This window comes from Mytilus edulis, chromosome 10, assembly GCF_963676685.1.
Source record: "Mytilus edulis chromosome 10, xbMytEdul2.2, whole genome shotgun sequence".
Taxonomy (NCBI): domain Eukaryota; kingdom Metazoa; phylum Mollusca; class Bivalvia; order Mytilida; family Mytilidae; genus Mytilus; species Mytilus edulis.
The window spans coordinates 43,337,281-43,358,531 of record NC_092353.1 but is presented as its reverse complement, the minus strand read 5'-3'; the positions used below and the strand labels follow the sequence as shown (position 1 = coordinate 43,358,531).

The 21,251-nt window shown below is 31.7% G+C and overlaps 1 protein-coding gene across 10 annotated transcripts in view; it reads left to right on the top strand.

Annotated features, from left to right (window-relative positions):
• Positions 1-21,251, top strand: part of LOC139491225 (cilia- and flagella-associated protein 47-like) — a 69,759-nt gene that overhangs the window by 21,289 nt on the left and 27,219 nt on the right. For 4 of the 10 annotated variants that reach the window (XM_071278712.1, XM_071278710.1, XM_071278707.1 and 1 more), the window contains exons 24-43: positions 104-201; positions 593-874; positions 2,028-2,042; positions 3,741-3,948; positions 4,763-4,958; positions 5,130-5,221; positions 5,757-5,886; positions 6,922-7,021; positions 7,774-7,948; positions 8,588-8,840; positions 9,219-9,440; positions 9,863-10,085; positions 10,994-11,189; positions 11,678-11,775; positions 12,207-12,323; positions 12,896-13,030; positions 13,454-13,717; positions 14,487-14,507; positions 19,465-19,738; positions 20,412-20,666. In XM_071278712.1, the coding sequence (XP_071134813.1) occupies positions 104-201; positions 593-874; positions 2,028-2,042; positions 3,741-3,948; positions 4,763-4,958; positions 5,130-5,221; positions 5,757-5,886; positions 6,922-7,021; positions 7,774-7,948; positions 8,588-8,840; positions 9,219-9,440; positions 9,863-10,085; positions 10,994-11,189; positions 11,678-11,775; positions 12,207-12,323; positions 12,896-13,030; positions 13,454-13,717; positions 14,487-14,507; positions 19,465-19,738; positions 20,412-20,666 (3,354 nt within the window). The remainder of the gene's footprint in view (positions 1-103; positions 202-592; positions 875-2,027; positions 2,043-3,740; positions 3,949-4,762; positions 4,959-5,129; positions 5,222-5,756; positions 5,887-6,921; positions 7,022-7,773; positions 7,949-8,587; positions 8,841-9,218; positions 9,441-9,862; positions 10,086-10,993; positions 11,190-11,677; positions 11,776-12,206; positions 12,324-12,895; positions 13,031-13,453; positions 13,718-14,486; positions 14,508-19,464; positions 19,739-20,411; positions 20,667-21,251) is intronic. The other 6 variants (XM_071278713.1, XM_071278705.1, XM_071278708.1 and 3 more) reach the window with 3 other exon arrangements.

Below are 21,251 nucleotides of genomic sequence, written 5' to 3'. Positions count from 1 at the left end.
GTTAAGTACACTACTTGTCATATTCAGGTGGTAAAAAAAACCTAAAATATTTATATGTTATGATATTGTTACATGTTTTGAATTCACCTATGCATTTTTTCAGAGGACTACAGTTTCCAGCTACTAAACCCAGGCATGTTTACTGTTACCATGGCACCAGAGGAAACAATTGAAGGAGAACTGATATTTATGCCAACTGAGGTATTTACAACTTTGTGTTTGTACATTTTCCTGGTAATGTTAATAGTATTTTAAGAATAAAAGTGTTGTATAATTTGAACAGTAGCTTTTAGCTTGCTTCAAGTTCAACCATCGTTATTGAAAGTACCCTGCCATATAATATTCTTATTTATACATGCTGGCATATTTTCAGGGGTGCATTTACAAAAAGAAGGGGGATATCTGTAATAATTTTCATTATATCAGAGCTTGAAAAAACTTTATTATCAAATAATCTATAAAGGATATATAGTAAAATCCAGCTATTTGTTAGTTTAACATATTTATTTGTTTTTTTTGATTGTCTAGAAACTTTTTATATACTTAATGAAAGAAACTGAAGAGTTGACAGCATTGTTATATTTTCTTCTAGGTGGCAGCATATGATTTTGTAATGCCATGTATTGTCAACATGCTGGGAGCACCGACACCAGCCCCGACACCATTCCCGCCTACACCAGCGCCATCTAACAAGAACAGTTTACAACATATTATAAATCCACGACCTCAACCATTCTCTGTAGCGACACCTAGTAAACATGTGATAGCTACAGCCCTCAGACAGCCACTTACTCTTTCTTCAAATAAGATTGAGTTTTCATTACCATCAACATTTGAAGATCCATCATCATCGACTGGTCTTGGTGTTACAAAGGTACTTTAAACAAGATATATGTTGTTGAATCAATAAAATTGTGTGCATTATAATAAAATTTCACAGCACTTTTTCTAAACAGATTAGTATCTATATAAACAATATTTTTATTGTAAAAAAAAACACTATTTTATTCATATAATCACAATATGTTAAGAAAAACATATAACTAATAAACATATTTTATTTGAAAATCTTGGTGTCCATAATGAGCAAAATAAATACTGCTCTATAATTGTCATACATAATATTATTTGTAATCAAGATATAAAATGGAGAAACAAGTAAACAAAGCTTATGAAAATATGTCTTCTAAAGTAATATCAGATAAAGACTGCAAACAAATTATCTTGTATGAAATAGTCACAAAATATCAGTAGATGACAGACTCTTCTACCTTTATCCAATTTGGCATTATGTAAATTATAATGACTTTTTTTTTTAAAGAAACGAAGACATATAATTTGATTTTTAGGTTGATAAAAAAATAAATGATTTATACATGATATGGTGTTTGAATATGAGACTTACATAATTTAGAGGTTTTGGTGTCTGATACAAGTAACATGTGGAATAAGAAGGGTCTAACTTTGTTTGGACTAGGGTTATTAATAATTAATTAAACAAAATGGTTAATGGGACATGATGTTAACTTTTAAAAACTCCAGCTATTTGGAAAAATTTAATCCATTGTGATTTAAGAGTATTAATTTCAGGACACAATGTTCTGTCGTTTTAATGGTCTATTATGAAACCACCCAGACACTTCATATAATCAGATTTATTTAGACAATTGTGAGCACACAGTAACGGCTTTTTATCAAATTTTACTGTTATAACCATAATTACATTATATGCTGACCATGATTTAGTTAATTTTGAACAGATTTTGTCCAGTAGCTTCATTACAACAATCTCACTTCCCGTGAATTTGATCTTAAGGAAGATCCAAATCTGGGACCCCCAAAAAACTAGTGATGTTAATTTGGCTCCTGGAATATTTTACTGAGATACATTCAAACCACAATTCAGTAAATATTTGATTAGATTTTATTTTGTAGCTGACTATTGCTTTGTCTAATACAAGCACTCTATCGGCATGCATTTGCTTTTTATTTGCTGTGTGATTTAATTCTGTTATGTTGTGTTTCAGTATAAAATAGAGAAGGTAAAAATTATCAACTGTTGTCAGTTACAGAAAAACTATAGCTTTATATGTATACTAAAAATATTCTTACTAATACAGGCTAGAAAAAGTTCTTTTGTTTTCAGTAACTGTGGATTATTTATTATTTGTTGGATATCAATTTTCATGGATTTTTGGGTGAACCACAAATTTTTAAGTTCAAAGAAGTAACATTTTTCTATAGACTTGTATACAGACCTTGTCATATCCACAATATCAAAGAAGTAACATTTTTCTATAGACTTGTATACAGACCTTGTCATATCCACAATATCAAAGAAGTAACATTTTTCAATAGACTTGTATACAGACCTTGTCAGATCCACAAAATCAAATACCATGGAAATACTCATTTTCTGCAATCCATAAAAATTATTCTTCACAAAAATAAATGAATCCACAGTATTTTAAAGAATCCTTCCATGACATTCATTAAGGGAAAGTTACCCTTGTTGTAAGAGATAAAAAAGAAGTTTTTCTTTGTGAAAATAGAAGTTGAATTTAAAAAAATGGTGTCATGAATGTAGATCTTTCTCTAGAATAGTAAAAGATATATGTATAAATGTATACCATATAGATATTTAGGATATCAAAAGTCAACATTCAAAAATATGAAAAAAAAAGTGAAACTTAGCTCAGTTACTCTAATCAGTCTCTTACTACAATCAGAACTTAGAAACCTACTCTTAGTCAATACTAGTGGTTAGAAACCCGTTTTGTTTTATGTTAGTTAGACATTTGGTTTGCAAGTAGCAAGTTGTTGTAGACTAGTACTCCTTCTACAATCAATTTCTTTCTTCTGTCTGCATCAATTACTTCCCCTTATTGAAAGAGTTGCCTCCCCCTTATTGAAAGTGTTGCCCATCTCCACCCTAGAAAAATGGTCTATTTTGCATATTTTATTGATATTTTTTCCACAATGAATTATTTGAAACAAACAATTATTTAAAAATTTAAAATAGTTGCAAATAAAATTATGACTGCCTGCACATATATCGGAGTAGCTCTTAATGAAGGGAAGTAATTGCAGATAGTAAAAAGGAGAATTATATTATGGTACATGGATCTATCCTTTACAGGAATGTTAGATTTAATCTTATAGATATGTGTTTAGTTCTATTAATCAAAATCTCTATTAGAATCATTTTCTATCAAAATCTCCAATAGAATCCATTATTAAGAAAAATAAAGTGAATTATCTCCCTTTAAAGGTTTAGTTACAAACATTTAGAGGTAAAGTATACTTTAAATTAAAAGAATACTATGGTCCAACAACTTTTTTTGGTCAGAAATAAGGTGAAAGGAAAATGAAACACCATAGGATTTGAAACTAATTAGCATATATTTTAATTGTATGGAAAAGGGTATAAAAATTAATTCAATTAACTGCATGTAAAATGGGTTGAAAAATTTATTCTGTTCTCATCCAAACTGATAGAAAAATTCCAAATTATGAATATGATTATAGGTTTGCTTCATTTTACTGAGATGTAAATTTTATGTTCAAGCCACAAAAGAGTAAACAAAAAATATTTAATACTGAATGCCACAGACTTTTCTTTCAGTTTTTGATGAGAATAGTAGAAATTAGTTCATTTATGGTTCATGGCATTAATTTTAGACATATCTTTATCCTGACAAATAGCAGACACTTATTTTTGCGTAAAATTTGTATTGCAGGGTACTGTTATGGTAAACAACAGTGATCAGCCAATAAAATGGACATTTGACCTGAGCATGCCCAATAAAGCTCTAGATCTTGGCATATTAAAGTTTGTGCATCCTACAGGAACCCCATTTGTTGTAATGGGTGGAACAGAATCAAAAGGAATTGAAGGAACCATTGAACCAGAGAAAACACAAGGTGTATCAATCATCTTCTGTCCAAGTATGTACAATCCTGATATCTGTTTAAGCATTCATGTGATGTCTATATTTCTTTTAAAAGTTGTCATATCTAATATGTTATAAAAGGTTTTTTGAAGAAAAAAAGATGTTTGAGTTGAATTTTTGATTTTAACATTAAACTATTGGTTAACATGTGAGCAGTGTTTTTATGCCCCACCTACGATAGTAGAGGAGCATTATGTTTTTTGGTCTGTGCGTCCGTCTGCTCATTACTTCGTCCGTCCGTTCATCTGTCCCGCTTCAGGTTAAATTTTTGGGTGTGGTAGTTTTTGATGAAGTTGAAGTCCAATCTACTTGAAACTTAGTAAACATGTTCCCCATGATATGATCTTTCTGATTTTAACGCCAAATTAAAGTTTTGACCCCAATTTCAAGGTCCACTAAACATAGAAAACGATAGTGTGAAGTTCAGGTTAAAGTTTCTGTTTAAAGATTTTTGGTCAAGATAGTTTTTGATGAAGTTGAAGTCCAATCAACTTGAAACTTAGTACACATGTTCTCTGTGATATGTTCTTTCTAATTTTAATGCCAAATTAAAGTTTTGACCCTATTTCATGTTTGACTGAACATGGAAAATGATAATCTGTGTACTATGGACACATTCTTAAACTACATGTATTACTTTTTGCTTTGTGATATTCTGTTTCATGCTATTGACATGAAAGCATACTTTTAAAATTACTGTCAGTTATAGTATCTTGAAAAGCTTAGTTGCATCGATCAGGAACAGTCAAATTTTTAAAGCCAAAACTGATTGTTCAATTAATTTAATTATCCTTCAATGAAATTTGCAGAGGAACCAGGTGTACATGAAATACTGGTACCAGTTTTAGTGAATGATGAGGAGAAGCCATACCAGTATATCCAGATTTATGCTGAGATGAAGTCACCACGTCTTTGGTTTGATCCCTTGGCTATTGTACTGACACCAGTACCATTGCTGACAGAAGTCTCATCAGAATTTACTGTTTTGGCTGCTCAATATTTCAAGTAAGTGTAATACTTCAAAAAGTTATGTAGATGTAAGAATCTAATTTGTATATGTTCTCTTTAAGATATTGTTTCATGAGAATTTTCAAGTTTTTAAATAATAAAAATTATTTATTTTATGTTTTGGTCTTACAAATTACTCTTTAACTCACAATGCTTATATCATTTCAGAAAAAGTGGTGTAGTTGTGGAACTTCCAGAAGTAGAATGTGAAGATGGCAGCACTATCTGTCCTTTGACAGTCACATGGTTAGAGTCATCAGGTAGGTAACAATACCACATTTATACACATTTTTACCTTGCACCTGACATTAATTGCAATAAGTTTGTTTGACTCACAAAACCATATTGTTGGCTTGGTAAAACAGAGATTAAATTTGAAGTGTTAAGTACTGTAAACCAACTTAATTTCATGAATTCTTTATTTTGCGTTAAGACCTTTCTAGTCCTTTTTGCTGCGATTTTGTAATTAACTTGCTGCACCTAAATAAGGAAAGACCCAAGTTATACATATTCATGATAATTTAAATTCTCTTATTTTTCTACTCATGAAAGTCACAAAAAATTAGTTGATTTACAGTAATTGGAAAGTTGTGTATTGTAAATTATTTTATTAGTAACTAATTTATTTATTTGCAATTTAAATGGATAATTATCAAATATATTGGTTGAAAAGAAAACAATGAACTCTTTGATAAAGTTATCCAACAAAAAGACCCATTTTTTTTAACATTTTTTTTTGGTGACACGAAAAATTTTGTTTGATAAGAATAAAATATATTTGTTTTTGTTTTGCAGAAGTAAGACCATGTAATGGAGATGAAGGACAAATGGAGCCATGTGCCTTAGCATGTAAAGTGACATTCTCTAGTCCTAGACCTATATCATTCTGTGCTCCTATCAAGTTTATAGATGACGATAAGAGAGAGTAAGTAAATACCTCATGACTATTTTATTTACAGCTAATTTCCTAATGCATGTAGAGCAATACTTCGATTAGCATGATTGCTATGTTTTTAATATTGTACAATTGTAATTGGGATAACATCCAAACTAACTTGAATATAATGTATACAGGTTTTACAATGCTATATATGTTGTTTAGAGAAGCCAATCTTAGTAATAAAGCTTGAGAAAACATTTATACAAACAAAGAAAGCAAACCAACCACAGTTTTACTCTGCAAGTATTAGGAAATTAGCTGTAAATGGTCACTGAACTTTAAATTAGGAATAGGTATGGGTAAAGGTTATTTAAGTAAAAATCTAATTGGGTTGGGATCCACTATAATAAAAGAAGGCCAATATAAAATGGCTCCAGGTAGGGCAAAGTAATCACATTCTTGTCTTATCACTTTACTTTTCCAAACTGTCAAAAGCAATCACCAGACACGGGTATTCACAAACAGTTGCTTTAGTCCATGGCAATATTTCAATTTTAACCTAGTTGATGAAACAGCAATTTTACATTTTATAAGTAAAGAAATTCAAAGAACCGCACCATTTATTTCTTATGAAATGTGATAAAAGCCTTGTTTTTACACTAGATTGGTCATTTGTTATTTTAAAACAAATTTTATGATGTATTTGTTTCACTTCTGGTACTTGTTTTATGAGAATGTACTGTGAATTCATTTTTATTCGTGGGTTATAAATTTTTGTGTTTTTCGTGGTTAAAGGTTAACCACAAATTCAAATTTTCAATGAAATACAAATGTTCTATAGACATGTATGCAGACTTTTGGCAAAATCACAAAATTAAATATACACGAAAATGCAATGTTTATTGAATCCATGAAAATTAATACCCATGAATGTAAAAGAATCCACAGTACATCAAAAAAAATTTTTTCATATAATTTTAGGAATAAAAGGATATAAACCAATTAGATATACCAGAAGACATTGCTAACTATATTTTCTATTAAAACAATGTGTTGATATGTATGTTTTGATTATTTCAGATTTAGGTTGAATATAACTGCCACAGCTGATAACTGCCTGTTGACGTGTTATCCATTCCTAGCAATACACAGAACAGACCATCAAATCGTCTGTGAACAAGTGAGTCAAATTGGGGAAAATAATTGCAATGGATAATGGTGTTTTCTGTAATATATTGTTTGATATGAAAGAGACAAGGCTTGTACAACCAGAACACCTTGTCTGGAATAAAATGTCTAATCCAGGAAATTAAGAATTAATATGATGTAGGGGAGAAGATGTGAATGTGTCCCCTGAGTACAAAACCTATGGTGAATTAGAAATGACTTATTAGGGAAATGGTTGGGGATCAAATCTACTCTATAAAAATGCTATAAAGTTTCTATAAATAATTTATTAACAAGTACATAGTTTGATGGTCAAACTACAGAATGGCAATATGTGTACAAGAACTTCAATTGAACTCTTTATTTATGTTTATTTAAGAACGTGCAGGCATGGAAGAGTTGCTGATCTGTCAATTATAATTACTGTAGCAGATAATACATTAATAAAATAGGGTGAACTTTATAACATTTTGAGTACTGCAGATTCTTTTATTTTTGTGGGTACTAATTTTTGTGGATTGAGAAAAAGAATGAAGGAATAGTACAGTGCAATTGTCTACTTTTGGCTTCTTAAGAGTCACTTAGAAAAAAAAAGAGAAGAAAACTGATTACAAATTAATAGCTGGAGAATCAAATAGAACATCGGTAAACCATCTTCAACAATATTTGTAAATAACTGAATTCCTTTATTTTATAAATAGTTTTGATATTTTAGAGAAACGAAATTATAAAAAAGATATTCTACAATTCTGTATATATTTTCAGGGAGGTTCTCCTAAAGGAAGAGCAATGTCTTTTAGAGAGGCTGTAAACAATACTGGAGAAGCAGTCATTGTACCATGTGCTTCCCCTAACCATAACAGTAGACCAAGTACCAGTGCAACCAGTTCAAATTTCCAAATCTCTTCCTCTAGTTATGAGTCATCTACTAGTGGTACAGGTAAAACAATGTTTTAATTAGACACACATTAAAGTGTCAATCAAATCGTTCGTCATTTTCATCCTCTTTACCCTTGGCAGATTAAGCCATCATTTGTGATAACAATGTTGCTCCATCTATCGGTTGATCAAAGTCACACCCATTCCAAATACTGTAAATTCCAAAATTATTGCGATGTTTTTATTATTGTGAAAAATGCGACAGGGTTATATTTGCAACAATTTAAACTATCATTTTGAAATTTTTCATATGAATTGAACAGGATTTTTCTCAATATCTAAAAAATTTAAAATCGTATTTTAGTGCAAAATGACCAAATCGCAATAATAAATAAACGCAATAATTTCTGAATTTACAGTAGACATATGTTATAGTGTCAATCAAATTGTTGGTACTATATATCTTGCACACAATTTTCAAAATCATTTTATGGATTGCCAGGTAAAACATGGTATACTCCTGTCACATGCTTTTGAAGAGACTATGTGTCCTTTGTTACTTAGCAAGAGAGAACTGGAGACACATGTAACTATGAAAAATTTGCTATTTTTAACCAAGCTCATATTTTTTTTATATATGACTGAGAAAAAAAGAAAAAAAACTTAATATTTTTATCATTTTTTTTTTTTATGTTTATAGATTCCACCAATGGTGACACACCTATTAATAGAGATGGTGCCATGAACAAGCCTCAGTCTGGATCAGAGTATAACCAGAGTCGTACCCAGCAGGACCTTGCCTCAAGGTCACTGGGATCAGCCATGTTCCCTGATGAGGATACAGAGGAGGGAATATTCCACATGGAGGTGTTATTAGCCAATCAGAGATGGTTTTCTTCACAAGGATGGCCTGGAGGGCAGTTTCCTATTACTATTCCTAATACACTTAGATGGTATGTGTGAACTGTTAATAACTGCACATAATTTTCTCGCTGCGTTGAAGACCCATTGGTGCCCTTCAGCTGTTATCTGCTCTTTGGTCTAGTTGTTGTCTCTTTGACATACTCCCCATTTTCATTTTCATTCTCAATTTAATTTATAAAAGCAATTGAAATGAATGAACTTTTTAGATATCAAATGTGTCAAGCAGTCTATTTCAAGAAAGTCAAAAGTTTTGTGGAGGAACTTTTATTTTCATTATTAGAGGATGCCCACGGAAATTTATAGTAATTAATCCTTTTCTTCTATTTTTATCATCACAAATGTTCTTTAAATAATCATTTTCCAAAACAATCATCCTTGGACCTAATTTTGTATTTTTTACTTTCCAGTGGTATAAGTAGAAAGCCAATCCAAGATGACATGCCAAAGAAAGCTGGAAGCTGGGACACAAACAATTTAAAGAAAGAATTTAAAACAATTTATGATATGATTTCAAATCTGGCAGGTAGATCTGTGCCAGGAATACCTATTAATGCTGGACTGCCATCAGATCCTGTGGAGCGTGTCAAACAAGTTTACTGGCAGCATTCTACACTGCTTACATTTATCAGGTATATACAGAATAAACTATCTCAAGCAGGGTATTAGTGGATTCAACTGTCAATCTGTCAGTATATCAAGATAATTTTGCATATGATTTGTATAATTTGAAATCTTTTACTATGATTGGTTACATGTGCTTCTGTAAGTGATTTGATTGGCAGGCAATTTTAAACTTTTGTTACAAATATAAACAAAATTGCGGATTGAATTCATGTATACCTAACAAAAGTGTTCATGTTTGTTATAACAGAGGAAACATAAATGATTTGTTATGCTGAAGTTCATTGTTTTTATATTGTTTTAGGTTCAAAATGTTATACAAGTTTATCAGAAATGAGTATCTAATGTAAAAAAATATATTTTAAAATTTTCAATAAATATGATGATAATTGTTTCTTATTGCATTTTGATTTACAAAATAATATTTTAGATGTCAAGGAGCATGCATTGCTTCAATTAACCCAGAATACCTGATGGAGCCTCGTGATTACCATTTATGGAAACAAATGCAGAAGCAGATGAAACAAGATCTTTTAAAACAAGGGGACCTTGAAGGGGCGAATGCTGTTAATATTGAAGAGGAACTTGAGGATGATGTGTTTGAAGCTGTTTCTAAGAGAGCATGGACTGATATTCTTCTACAGTTATATAAGGTAGAAAAAAATGTCTTAATTAGTTTAAACATATTTATTTATGGTGGATTGTGAAACAAGTTGTTGCAACTTATGCTAATCCCTCTCCACATTGTTGGTGCAGGTGCTGCCTTGTAGCGGCATTAGCCTGCTCTTTGTTCGAAAACTACAAGGTTGTCTTTTATGCGCAAGAGATATTGCTTTCTCTTAACATGGGTCAGCCATTTATCGTCTCCTTCCGAAGTCTTAATGTATGGTTAAAAATTTGCCTTTTTGAAATTTTGAAGGGAGAAAGTGTAAGATCCTTAGAGAAGGCTTGTTTACTGAAAGAGTTGCACTTTTAAAAGTAAATTTAACCTTGAAAGATTTATTTTCTGTTGTAGGACTGAACTCATTGAACAGTTTTAACTTTAACTCCAATGAATGATGGTTAATTAATTTTCATTCATGAGAAACCAAAACTATAAAAAAAAAAAACATGTATGCAAGAATATTTTAAAATAGTTGAAATATATTTAAGGAATGACTGTAATACTTTTTCTGTCTATGATGAAATAACATAAAAAAATTTGGTGCACACTGAATAACGCGCGTAGCGGGTTATTTAACAGTGTGCACCACATTTTTTTATGTTATTTCGAATAGACAGAAAAAATATGACAGTCATTTCTTATAATTTAATTCTAAATTCCATTTTAAAACGTAGAAAACCATGAAGAAATGTTAATGACGTCACGGTCACATGACTAAATTATGTCTATGGGCTGATAACAAAAAAACGTCAGCCAATCAGAAGACGCGTTACATCCAAAATTGAATTATTTAGTATTACAGGAGTAGATTACTGGAAATATCTGATAAAAGAATAAATTAATCTTGAAGAGTGTAAATTGAGACGGTTAACTTTAAGAAAAGAATTTATATTTTAGACATTAGTCTTGGCCAAAGTTACACCTAGGACTTTGAAGAACACATCATCACCTGACAAAACACTAGAGATCCCAGCTATTAACCCTGATCCTTTAAGTAGTAACATCTACAGCGTGGCAGAGAGAATCCTCTTGTCTTGGTTAAATCATCATTATGAACATTACAGGGAAAGGATCTGGAACAATTCTCCTAAAGGTCAGTTTATCGCAGAAGAAAAATTGGTGAAAAGAATGCATAATAATCAACAAATACCTGTGCCCTTTATTTTGTAAGGACATTCATAATTTTACTGTTGATTCATTTATTTTCTTGGGTTCTTTTTTCCCTGTATTTAGAAAAACTTACATTTTCGTGGATATCTAATTTCGTGGTTTTGCCAATGTCTGCTTAAAAACGTATAGAAAACTTTGATCATTGAACATTTAAATAAGTGGTTTATCTCTACCTATGAATTACACCAAAATTGGTCCCTCACGAATATTAATGAATGCACGGTAATTATCACAGACAGAAATGTCATTTATAATTTTCAATATCAAAGCAATAGACCGATTTTAGATAAAAAAATATTTGTTCATGTGGACAGATAACTATGATTGTAATTTTTTCAGGTAGAATACCCCATTCTATGTGAATAGTAAACTATAACATAGACTTATTATATGTTTTTATTTGTTTTTTAGGTGGAATACCCCCATCTAGATGGATAGTAAACTATGACATAGACATACTGGATGGATTAGTATTGGGTGCAGTGTTAGGAGCACACATGCCATTCCTGGTAATTTTCTGTTAGGTTTTTCTTAAAGGTCGTGTCTTGAATAGATATTGTAAGGGATACTTATTGCAAATATAGGAATGTGAAAGGCTTGTTTTGAAATTGAGAAAAATTTAGATAATTTATTTAATTTTTGGGGTACTCTGCAATTTCAGATTTTTCATACATTAATGCTATCATGTCAGCACATTAAATATCACACATTGCTAAGTTCAATCTATTCAAAAAAGAAAAGCAACATAGCAAATATGTAGCAGATAGACTTTTGTTTACCAATCATAATTGTGTTCCTCACTTTGACACACACTAGGAATTAAGCCATAATGACCCAATAGTTTAATTATATTTTCAAGATAGGCAATCAATGATAAGTATGATCTTTTTATTTTATAGATAAGCAATCAATGATAAGTATGTTCATATTATTTTTGCAGATAAAGACCCACTTACAAGATATGTATACACACCCTGCTACAGCTGAACAGTGTCTACATAATGCTTTGAAGATCACTAATGCCATGAGATATGCTGGAATAGATTATGATATCCAGGTATGTGCTGTATGACAGGATTGCTTCCCTTAGTAAATGTAGTAGATACTTAGACAGCTGTCAGCGGTTGAGCTAAGGAAGTATGTCTTTAGCTTAGTCAATTAACACGCTGCCTTGTAACACAGAGGTTTCAGGGTTCATGTCCCGATGAGACAAAAATGATTTTGTATGTAGAACCATGCTCATCAGTTACAGCTGTAATCTTTTTCTAAAAATAATGTCAGATTTTAATTGCAACTTTTTAGAGAATAAGGACAAATGAGGTCAGGGATGCAGAATGATACAATTTTTTCACCATTTGAACAAAAAATGACAAACACCCTATAATAATTCTGAACTTTTCGAAAACAGACTTCAACAAAGTTGTAATCTTTTAAGAAACAACTTATGATAATTCTCAGGTCTTTTTTTATATAAAGTCTTTATTTGAGATTTCATATATATGGTTAATATTTTATGATTAATAAAGATTTAAGTAAAAGGAACCAAAGATTAGTTTTTAAACATGTTCTGTCTTTACAAATTTAGCCTTTTCCGGCTCCGCTTAAGTTCTTGTATATTTTTCATTTCAGGCAATAGATATAACAGATCCTAATCCTATTTCCTTGTTGATGTTATGTGTACATTTATACCAGAGATTACCAATGTATATTCCAAAAGCCACTTTGGACTTTACTGGACAGCTCCATACATCTATTTGTAGACAGGTAAGGACATTAATGAGTTATCTCCCCTTCTAGATCATGATGATTTTAAATAGTTTTTTTTAGGATATCAAAACATCAATTGTATTATCTATTATAATATATGTCATTAAAAAAGGATACCAGTAACACAAAAAAATGGTGCTTATAAGTCAAAATATGATCTCTAGTAGTTATAATGTACCATAGCATATGTCAAATTCTAAATCACCTTATGTCTAGATTATTTAAATGTTCAAAATGCTCTCTATAGATTTAGTTCTTCATTGTAAGTTAAATTGGATCAAATGTATTATTTTGTGTTTATTTAAATATTGAAAGTGTAGACACAAATACATTCAAAGAAGTAACATTATAGCCAATTTGAATTATTGAAAAATAAAAAATCTTTATTTCTTTAACATGGCAATGTTTTATACTTATCAGGTAAAACTGAGTAACCCAAGTGGTAAGCCTTTAGTCTACCAAATTCTCATAGCTGGACTTGATGCCAGAGATTTTAGAGTTCCAAAAGGAGATACTGTTTCTATAGCACCAAGGTCATCTCTGCATCTGAATGTGGAATTTACCAGCAGGTTTTTGAGACCAGCAGAAGCCATTTTGGTATTGGTTGGCAGACGACATGGCTCAGCTGTTGGTTCAACCTTGACCTTTAACCTTAGAACCCAGATAGATAACATTGTGCCAAAGGTATATTTTTAATGATTAAGATAAAATACATAATTTGTCTTTCAATCATTTTGCAAAAGCTTCATAGATTCTTTCAGCTGATTTTTTTCAAAAACTTAGTGACACATAAAGTCAGTGGATTTTAATATTACAATTTTATTTTCAGTTTTTGTTGTAACTTTTTCTTTTAATGCACATCAAACATACAATCATCAATTTGTTTTCTGCTTTATTTTCATAATACCTATTTACAAAAGATTCATTTCAAAAATGCATGTGCATTTTTATGGATTGTTTTCATGTAACATGCATTTGAACATAACTAAGCATCCACATAATTTTAAGTATAATTTTACTAGCAATATCTTAAACTTGAAATTGATCTTCAACAAAAATTTCAATTTAGCAAAAGAAAATATGCTATTTTGTTTTGGAATTTTTCATTGCTTTGAAATTAAGTTAAAATTATAACAAAAAATATATGAAAACATGTTTAATTTTTAATTTCTGAGAGTTTTAGAATACTCTTATGCCATTAGTTCATGAATTTGTTACTTGAAGTCACAATCAAAATTTGAATTCTTAAATATGTCGAAGTTAATATTATTAAAAACATATCATAGTTTCTGCACCAATTCTGTGTAAGTATTTTGTACAGTTGACAAGATAATACTTGAGTATTTTATCTCAATTTGGGATAGGACTTAAAAATGTATTAATAAATATAAATGTAGGTTTGGATATATATATATACATATTTATCATGTTTGCTGTTCTAACTTGTTTTCAGAGTCAAAATGAATTTGATGAGGTAACAATGTTTGAACTAATGATGTTATCAGATGAAACATTCATTGAATATTTCGAAATTACATTTTTTTTTAAATTAAAGAATACCAAATGAATCTGAAAAACTTTTCGTCACAAATTTTATTTCATTGAATGTTTCATACACAAAAAGTTACCCTGTTATGATTTTTTAAATGAAACTGGTGTTACGTTTAGCAAGAAAAGTAATAAGTCTTCTTGTTAGAAAAATTACTTTTGTTTATTTATTTACACGACTTTTTTTAGCTGTACTTTTCATTGCATGCACTGGTTGCTAACTGGGATACAAAATTCCCCTGTTAATATATTGGGGATTCATTTATTTTCATAGGTATCAAAATTTTATGGATTAAGAGAAATTTTCTTGGAATTTACAAAGTTTATACACTAGTTAATGAAAAAATTGTTTTGTTGTTTGAATAGTTAAATTTGTGATTCACTTTTACCCACAAAATCCGTGAAAATTGAAAACCCGTTAAAAAAACTAATGAATCCACAGTAATGAATCCACAGTACTGTGGATGTGGATTCATTCATATTCGTTGGATACAAATTTTTGTGGCTTTCGTTGGTACAGGTGAATCTCGAATTTAAATATTCAATGTTAATTGTATTGTGATACTTTTCTGCATCTGTAACACCAGATAATTGTTATTGGTTATCAGATAAGTAAGGAGGAAACTGCTTCTTTTGATTTGAGCTACGGAAAAGGAATGGACAGTTTTTACAATGTTTTGGGAATATGTTTAACTCATCACTGTCCATCAACTAATTAAGCATGTGGTAAAAAGAACCCCAATACCTCTACACTAATAGGCATGTGGCAAAGAGAAACCCATACATGTTTATAACAAAACTGTATCTATACATCCTTAACAAATGTCAGTAATTTGCATGAATTGTAATATTTCAGCTAGGGATAAAACCTTACTTTTTTAGATATATTTTCTATCCTTTGTTAACAGGCATTCACTTTTATTTATGAAGTGGCACACAATCAAGCAAAAGAAATTAATAAGCATTTTATGGTAAAATTAACAATGTAGAATATATTTTCATTGATAATGATAGTACAAGTAGTAATAATAATGCATGATTTTACATACATATATATACATACTGACTTTTAACCTGAGAGACCCAAAACCAGGGGTTTCATCACAAGTTATATATATTCCTCTAAAATCCTATTTTTCATACGTTTTCTTAAATCAATGTTCCATTATTCCATATGACCCTTTCATTCTTCATCTCTCACCTGAAGTTTAAATAATTTTGTAGGTAAAAACCATAAAATGACTCATGATTAAATAACATTTCATCCATAGTTCTCTTTATGTCTAAAGAGAGTAGAATTTATCAAGCAGTAACAAATGTATATATATAAGCATTTTTTTTATCCAAAGCATTTATAGGTTCAACATTGTTTTCAATTTAGACTTGTATATATACAAGTATATATTGTAGATTCCTCACTGTTTTGGACATATCAATAATAAAGGCGAGTAAACACAAAAGCGTCTTCAATGTTTCGTATGCTTTACTAGAGTCCAAGATATACAAAGAGACGTCGTCAAGTGACGACGTTGCGGGCCTATTGTTACGTAAAATGGCGGTAAAACGTTAAGCAAATAAAAGAGTATAAAATACTAAACTGAAACTATAACTAATTCACAACATTCTGGGGGCCGCAAAATGCAATTATTGTTCATGTATTGTTCATAAAAAGGGTATTGAAAAAAACACTTTTAACAATTAAAGTTCATATTTCCAATGGCACCAGTTTCACAATTGGTCTTGTTGTAATCAGTCCATTTGATGTACGAAGTTTGACTGCTCTCACTACTCCATCTTTCCCGGTGATCAAATCTTCTATTACTGCTAGTTTCCACATCATTCTCAGTGAATTGTCCATGATTTGTAAGACGGAACCGATTTTCACATGTGCGCTTTGGTCTCCGGCGACGCGATGAAATTCTCTTAATCCGGTGAGGTATTCCATTCTCCATCGTTTTGCAAAGTGTTCAATCAAAGTTACTTTATGATTAAAACGTTTGTTTGCTTCTGTGAAATCTAAATTTAAATTATTGTCCTCTGAATCAGAATTGTTCTCTTGTGATAATCTTCTTCCCTGCAGTAGATGTGACGGCGTTAGCGGCTCTGGATCTCGGATGTCGGACGACACATATGTAATCGGACGATCCTTGATTACACGTTCAATTTCTATCAAAGTTGTTCGTAATACGTCAGAATTTACTTCAGATTTCCCGAGCACTTTTTTCAATGTCGTTTTCGTAATTCCAACTAGTCTCTCCCACCATCCACCATACCACGGTGCTGCTTTCGGAATAAATTTCCAATTAATCTGAATGTTCATTTCCTTCGGAATATCATGTGAAGCGGAAACAAAGGTTGGTGCATTGTCGGAATACACAGTACTGGGAATTCCTCTCCTACTAACGAATCGTCTAAACGCTAATTTGAATGATTCGATTGTCATATCTGTAACAAGTTCTAGGTGAACGGCACGAATACAAGCACATGTGAAAAGGCAAATATACGATTTTGTAACAAGTCCATTATCTTTAACAAATAGTGGTCCATTGAAATCAACACCAGTTGTCGTAAACGGAATCATATCGGTGACTCTATCCTTTGGTAGCGGAGGCGAAATTTGCTGTGGAAATGCTTTTCCTGTCACTTTTCGGCACTTTACACATTTCTGAACGATGTGGTTAACGCATTGTCTAATGGAAGGTATCCAATATGATTAACGGATTTGCGTAATTGTCTGTCCAGCACCAGAATGCAACATCTGCAGGTGCGCGTTCAATATAATTAAGTCCGTAAATTGATTTTTCTTCGGAAGTAACACTGGATATTTCGCGGAGTCGTCTAGCTGTGAATTGTGTATGCGCCCGGCGCATCAAATAACACCTTCTGTATCTATGAACAAGCGCAATTGTCTTACTAACGGTAGATTCTTGTCATGTGACGGGTTTGCGAGTTGCATCTTTTCACTACTGAATTTTTCATTTTGAATATCTGTAATCCATGTATAAGTTGCGCGGTCGATTTCATCTTTCGTAATATCTTTTCCGTGTCTAGCATATTTCCTCAAGTTATACGGTCGCTTACTTTTACATATATTCACAAATTTAAACACGTAGCATGTAACTCGTAGTAACTTCTTCAATGACGAGAATCTTGATAGATCGATTATTTTCAAAATTCCATTTAATACAGACGGTTTTATCTTTTCGCTGTCATCTGTTGTCGTTAACAAAAGAGTCACTTGTTTAACTTGTGGGGTCCATGTAGGCCAACTGGTCTCATCCGATATCCATGACGGTCCTTGCATCCACAAAGTCGATTCTTTGAATTGCGTTGATGATATTCCTCGAGTTTGAAGGTCGGCTGGATTTGAGTCTGTTGGTACGTATTTCCAGTCGTAGTGCTGTGTCGTTTCTTTAATTTCTATTTCACGATTCTGAACAAATCTTCCAAATGATTTTAAAGACGAAATCCAGTGCAGAACGATCTGACTGTCACTCCATAGTACTGTGCGTTGTGGTTTTAGGGTTTTCGTGAGGTTTTTAGCCATTCGAGCTCCTATTACTGCAGCCATCAATTCTAGCTTTGGTAATGTCATTTTTGCGAGCGGAGCGATCCGGTTTTTTGCAATTACTAGAGAAGAAGTGTTTCCTTTACATAAGTAGGCACTAGCTCCATAAGCGCGTTGGCTGGCATCAACAAAGACATGTAATGTTATTTTCTCGTTGCTTTCGTTCTCATTTTGATCGTTAAAATAATGTTGTGCGATTTTCGTTTTAACAGTTACATCTCGGATGTCATCTAAAATTTCATACCATGATTTGACTATGTTGCTAGGTAACACCTGGTCCCAATCGTATCCCTCTTTCCATAATGTTTGTATCAGTAGCTTAGCTCTTACAGTCACTGGTCCAAGAATTCCGAGTGGGTCGTAAATTGACGATGATTTACGCAATACTTCTCTCTTTGTCGCTTGTGAATTATCAATACCTATGCGATCTTCATTTAGTTTCGCAAATGTCAATATGTCTGACTTCGCATCCCAATGCATTCCAAGAATTTTCGTCTCGCTATCCTTATCAAGTACGTTTGCCTTTGTAGCTTCGTTTCTAAGTTGATTGCTATTTGACTTCCATGTTCTCAAATTGAATCCTGCATTTGTCATGAGTTCTCTAGATTCTTCAAAGAAATTTAAGGCGGCTTCTTCCGTATTGACACTTGTAAGTACGTTGTCTACATACAAATCACGCTTGAGTATTTCAGCAGTAGCACTTTTAACCGTTGATAAATGTTTCAATAATGTAGCGTTCAGAATAAATGTTCTATAGTTTCTGGTTCCTTCTTGCAAAATGAACATTAACTACAGTCTACAAGGTTCATATTGTGTGTACCTTCAATTGAATGAACAATTCTATACTGAAATCGACAGAATTTAGAAAGTGAAAGCACTTCATACAAAAAATGTGCATGATTAACACTTTTACAACCCTATGAAATTTCAAAAAGAAGCATTCAGTTCATGATATAATTCTATCATGCTTTTCAGTTGTTTTTACATTGTTGTGATGTAACATCAGGAGAAGCACCTGCATTTACAAATTTTGCATTTTATTGAGAATTTTAAAAAAATTTGCTTTTCAGAATCTAAAGGACTGTGGGTAATTGTGTACACCAAAATGAAAATAACGTGGATTTCCATTGTTTAGGACGTTTTAAACCAATCACAACGTTTTGTCATACGCTTTTGAAAATATTACCCAGAATGCATTATATTCTGAAACGGCGAATTATGGAATGCATTGCATTTGTTTTCAGCCATTTAAAAGTATGGATTCTCATAATACATACATGTAATGTAATTATATCCAAAGTTTTTTTAATTTCAGCATATAATTAAATGTGAATCCCCATGTTATGAGCTAGAGAGAATACAGTTAACTATAACCAATCCCTTTAACGAAGGCGAAGACTTTAGGATAGTCTTAGTAGAGGCTAGTACAGACCTTTTAGATCCCACAAAGAATACAACACTGATGAAATCAAAGGAACGTAGAAAGAGAAAGGTCAGGGCTAGAATAGACCATGGACAGAAGAGACCAGAGACCCCACCTACTCCTCCCCCTGTCAAACCCATAGAGGGGACAGAAATCAAACTTAAAGGTATTGTAAAATATAGAGATGAAACAAGCTGACATTTTAAAAAAAAACATGCAGTTCATTTGATCTCTATTGGTCAAATTCAATTATGACTTTAAATTTTCTTACATTCCTCTGAATTTGCTGTTGTGACGTTACGAATAATGTGTTCATGTCTGATGACATCACATAGAAAGAACACTTCTTTTTGCTGATCATTGAAAAAGAAAGATAAAATTTGCCAGCATATCTTCTAGAGATCATTAGAGGCGGATTCTACCACCATATCTGGTGCTATAGGATTTTTCTCCAGTCTTGAGTTTTATTTTAAATATTTAAAAGGCTCAGCAAGCTTGGCGTTTAGATTTGAAAGTTTAAATCTAATCTTAAGTGGAGAAATAATGTATCACATGGATGCAGTGGTTAAATTTATTTCCATCCAAGTTTTATTAATGAGTCTTTTTTAAATGATAAATGAAACATGTGAATGGTGTACAAAATTTAAAGCCTATGATGAGTTTATTCATATTTATCAAAATTTATCAGTGTACTCAGTTATGTTTTTATTTTTATTACAGAGGACCCACCTATGATGAGTGCTTTCTTCAGTCCTATATCTAGTGTTAACATTGGACCACTCTACACACAGTGGTATAATCTATATGTATCATTTTATAAGTTATAATTTCTATTACAGAGGACCCACCTATGATGAGTGCTTTCTTCAGTCCTATATCTAGTGTTAACATTGGACCACAGGAAACAAAGACTATAGAGATCCACTTCCTGCCATTCAGTGTCGGAGATAGACAATGTTCTGTCATTTTTCTGAATGAAAACATTGGAGAATTCCTGTATTCTATTGAGGCTAAGTCTACCATGCCATTACCAGCTCCTATTCCTTTTGTTAGATCACAATACAGTGTCAGAATAAGTAGTGCTGCAGCTGCTGGTGAGTTGTTAATACTTAACTTTAAAAGACGGTGGTAATGGGCCGGGGTACCTTCATGACAAATAAAGGTAAAAATGATGGCCAAATGAAATTAACAGTAATTTTTGGTGCATAATAAAATGCACACTCTCTTTTAGGTGATAGAAAATTACTTTGATTTTTTCCAAAAATAACAGTAATGATAATGATTTGAGACCTCTGACGAATCACAAGAAGGATATTTTGACAATTCACAGTAAAATTTTTACCAATTTGATGCTGGTAGCTGAAAAATGACCGTTTGATGTCTGACTGTAAAGGGCATTAATACCCTCTTTAAAGAGTATAAAAAAAACTCATTTTACACTTTCTTTTTTTCTGATAAGATTTTTGTATGAATACTGGTCAAGTACTTGCTATACCTAGTAATAATACTTGTCAAGTAGTTTCTATACCTAGTAATAATACTTGTCAAGTAGTTGCTTTACCTAGTAATAATACTTGTCAAGTAGTTTCTATACCTAGTAATAATACTGGTCAAGTACTTGCTATACCTAGTAATAATACTTGTCAAGTAGTTTCTATACCTAGTAATAATACTTGTCA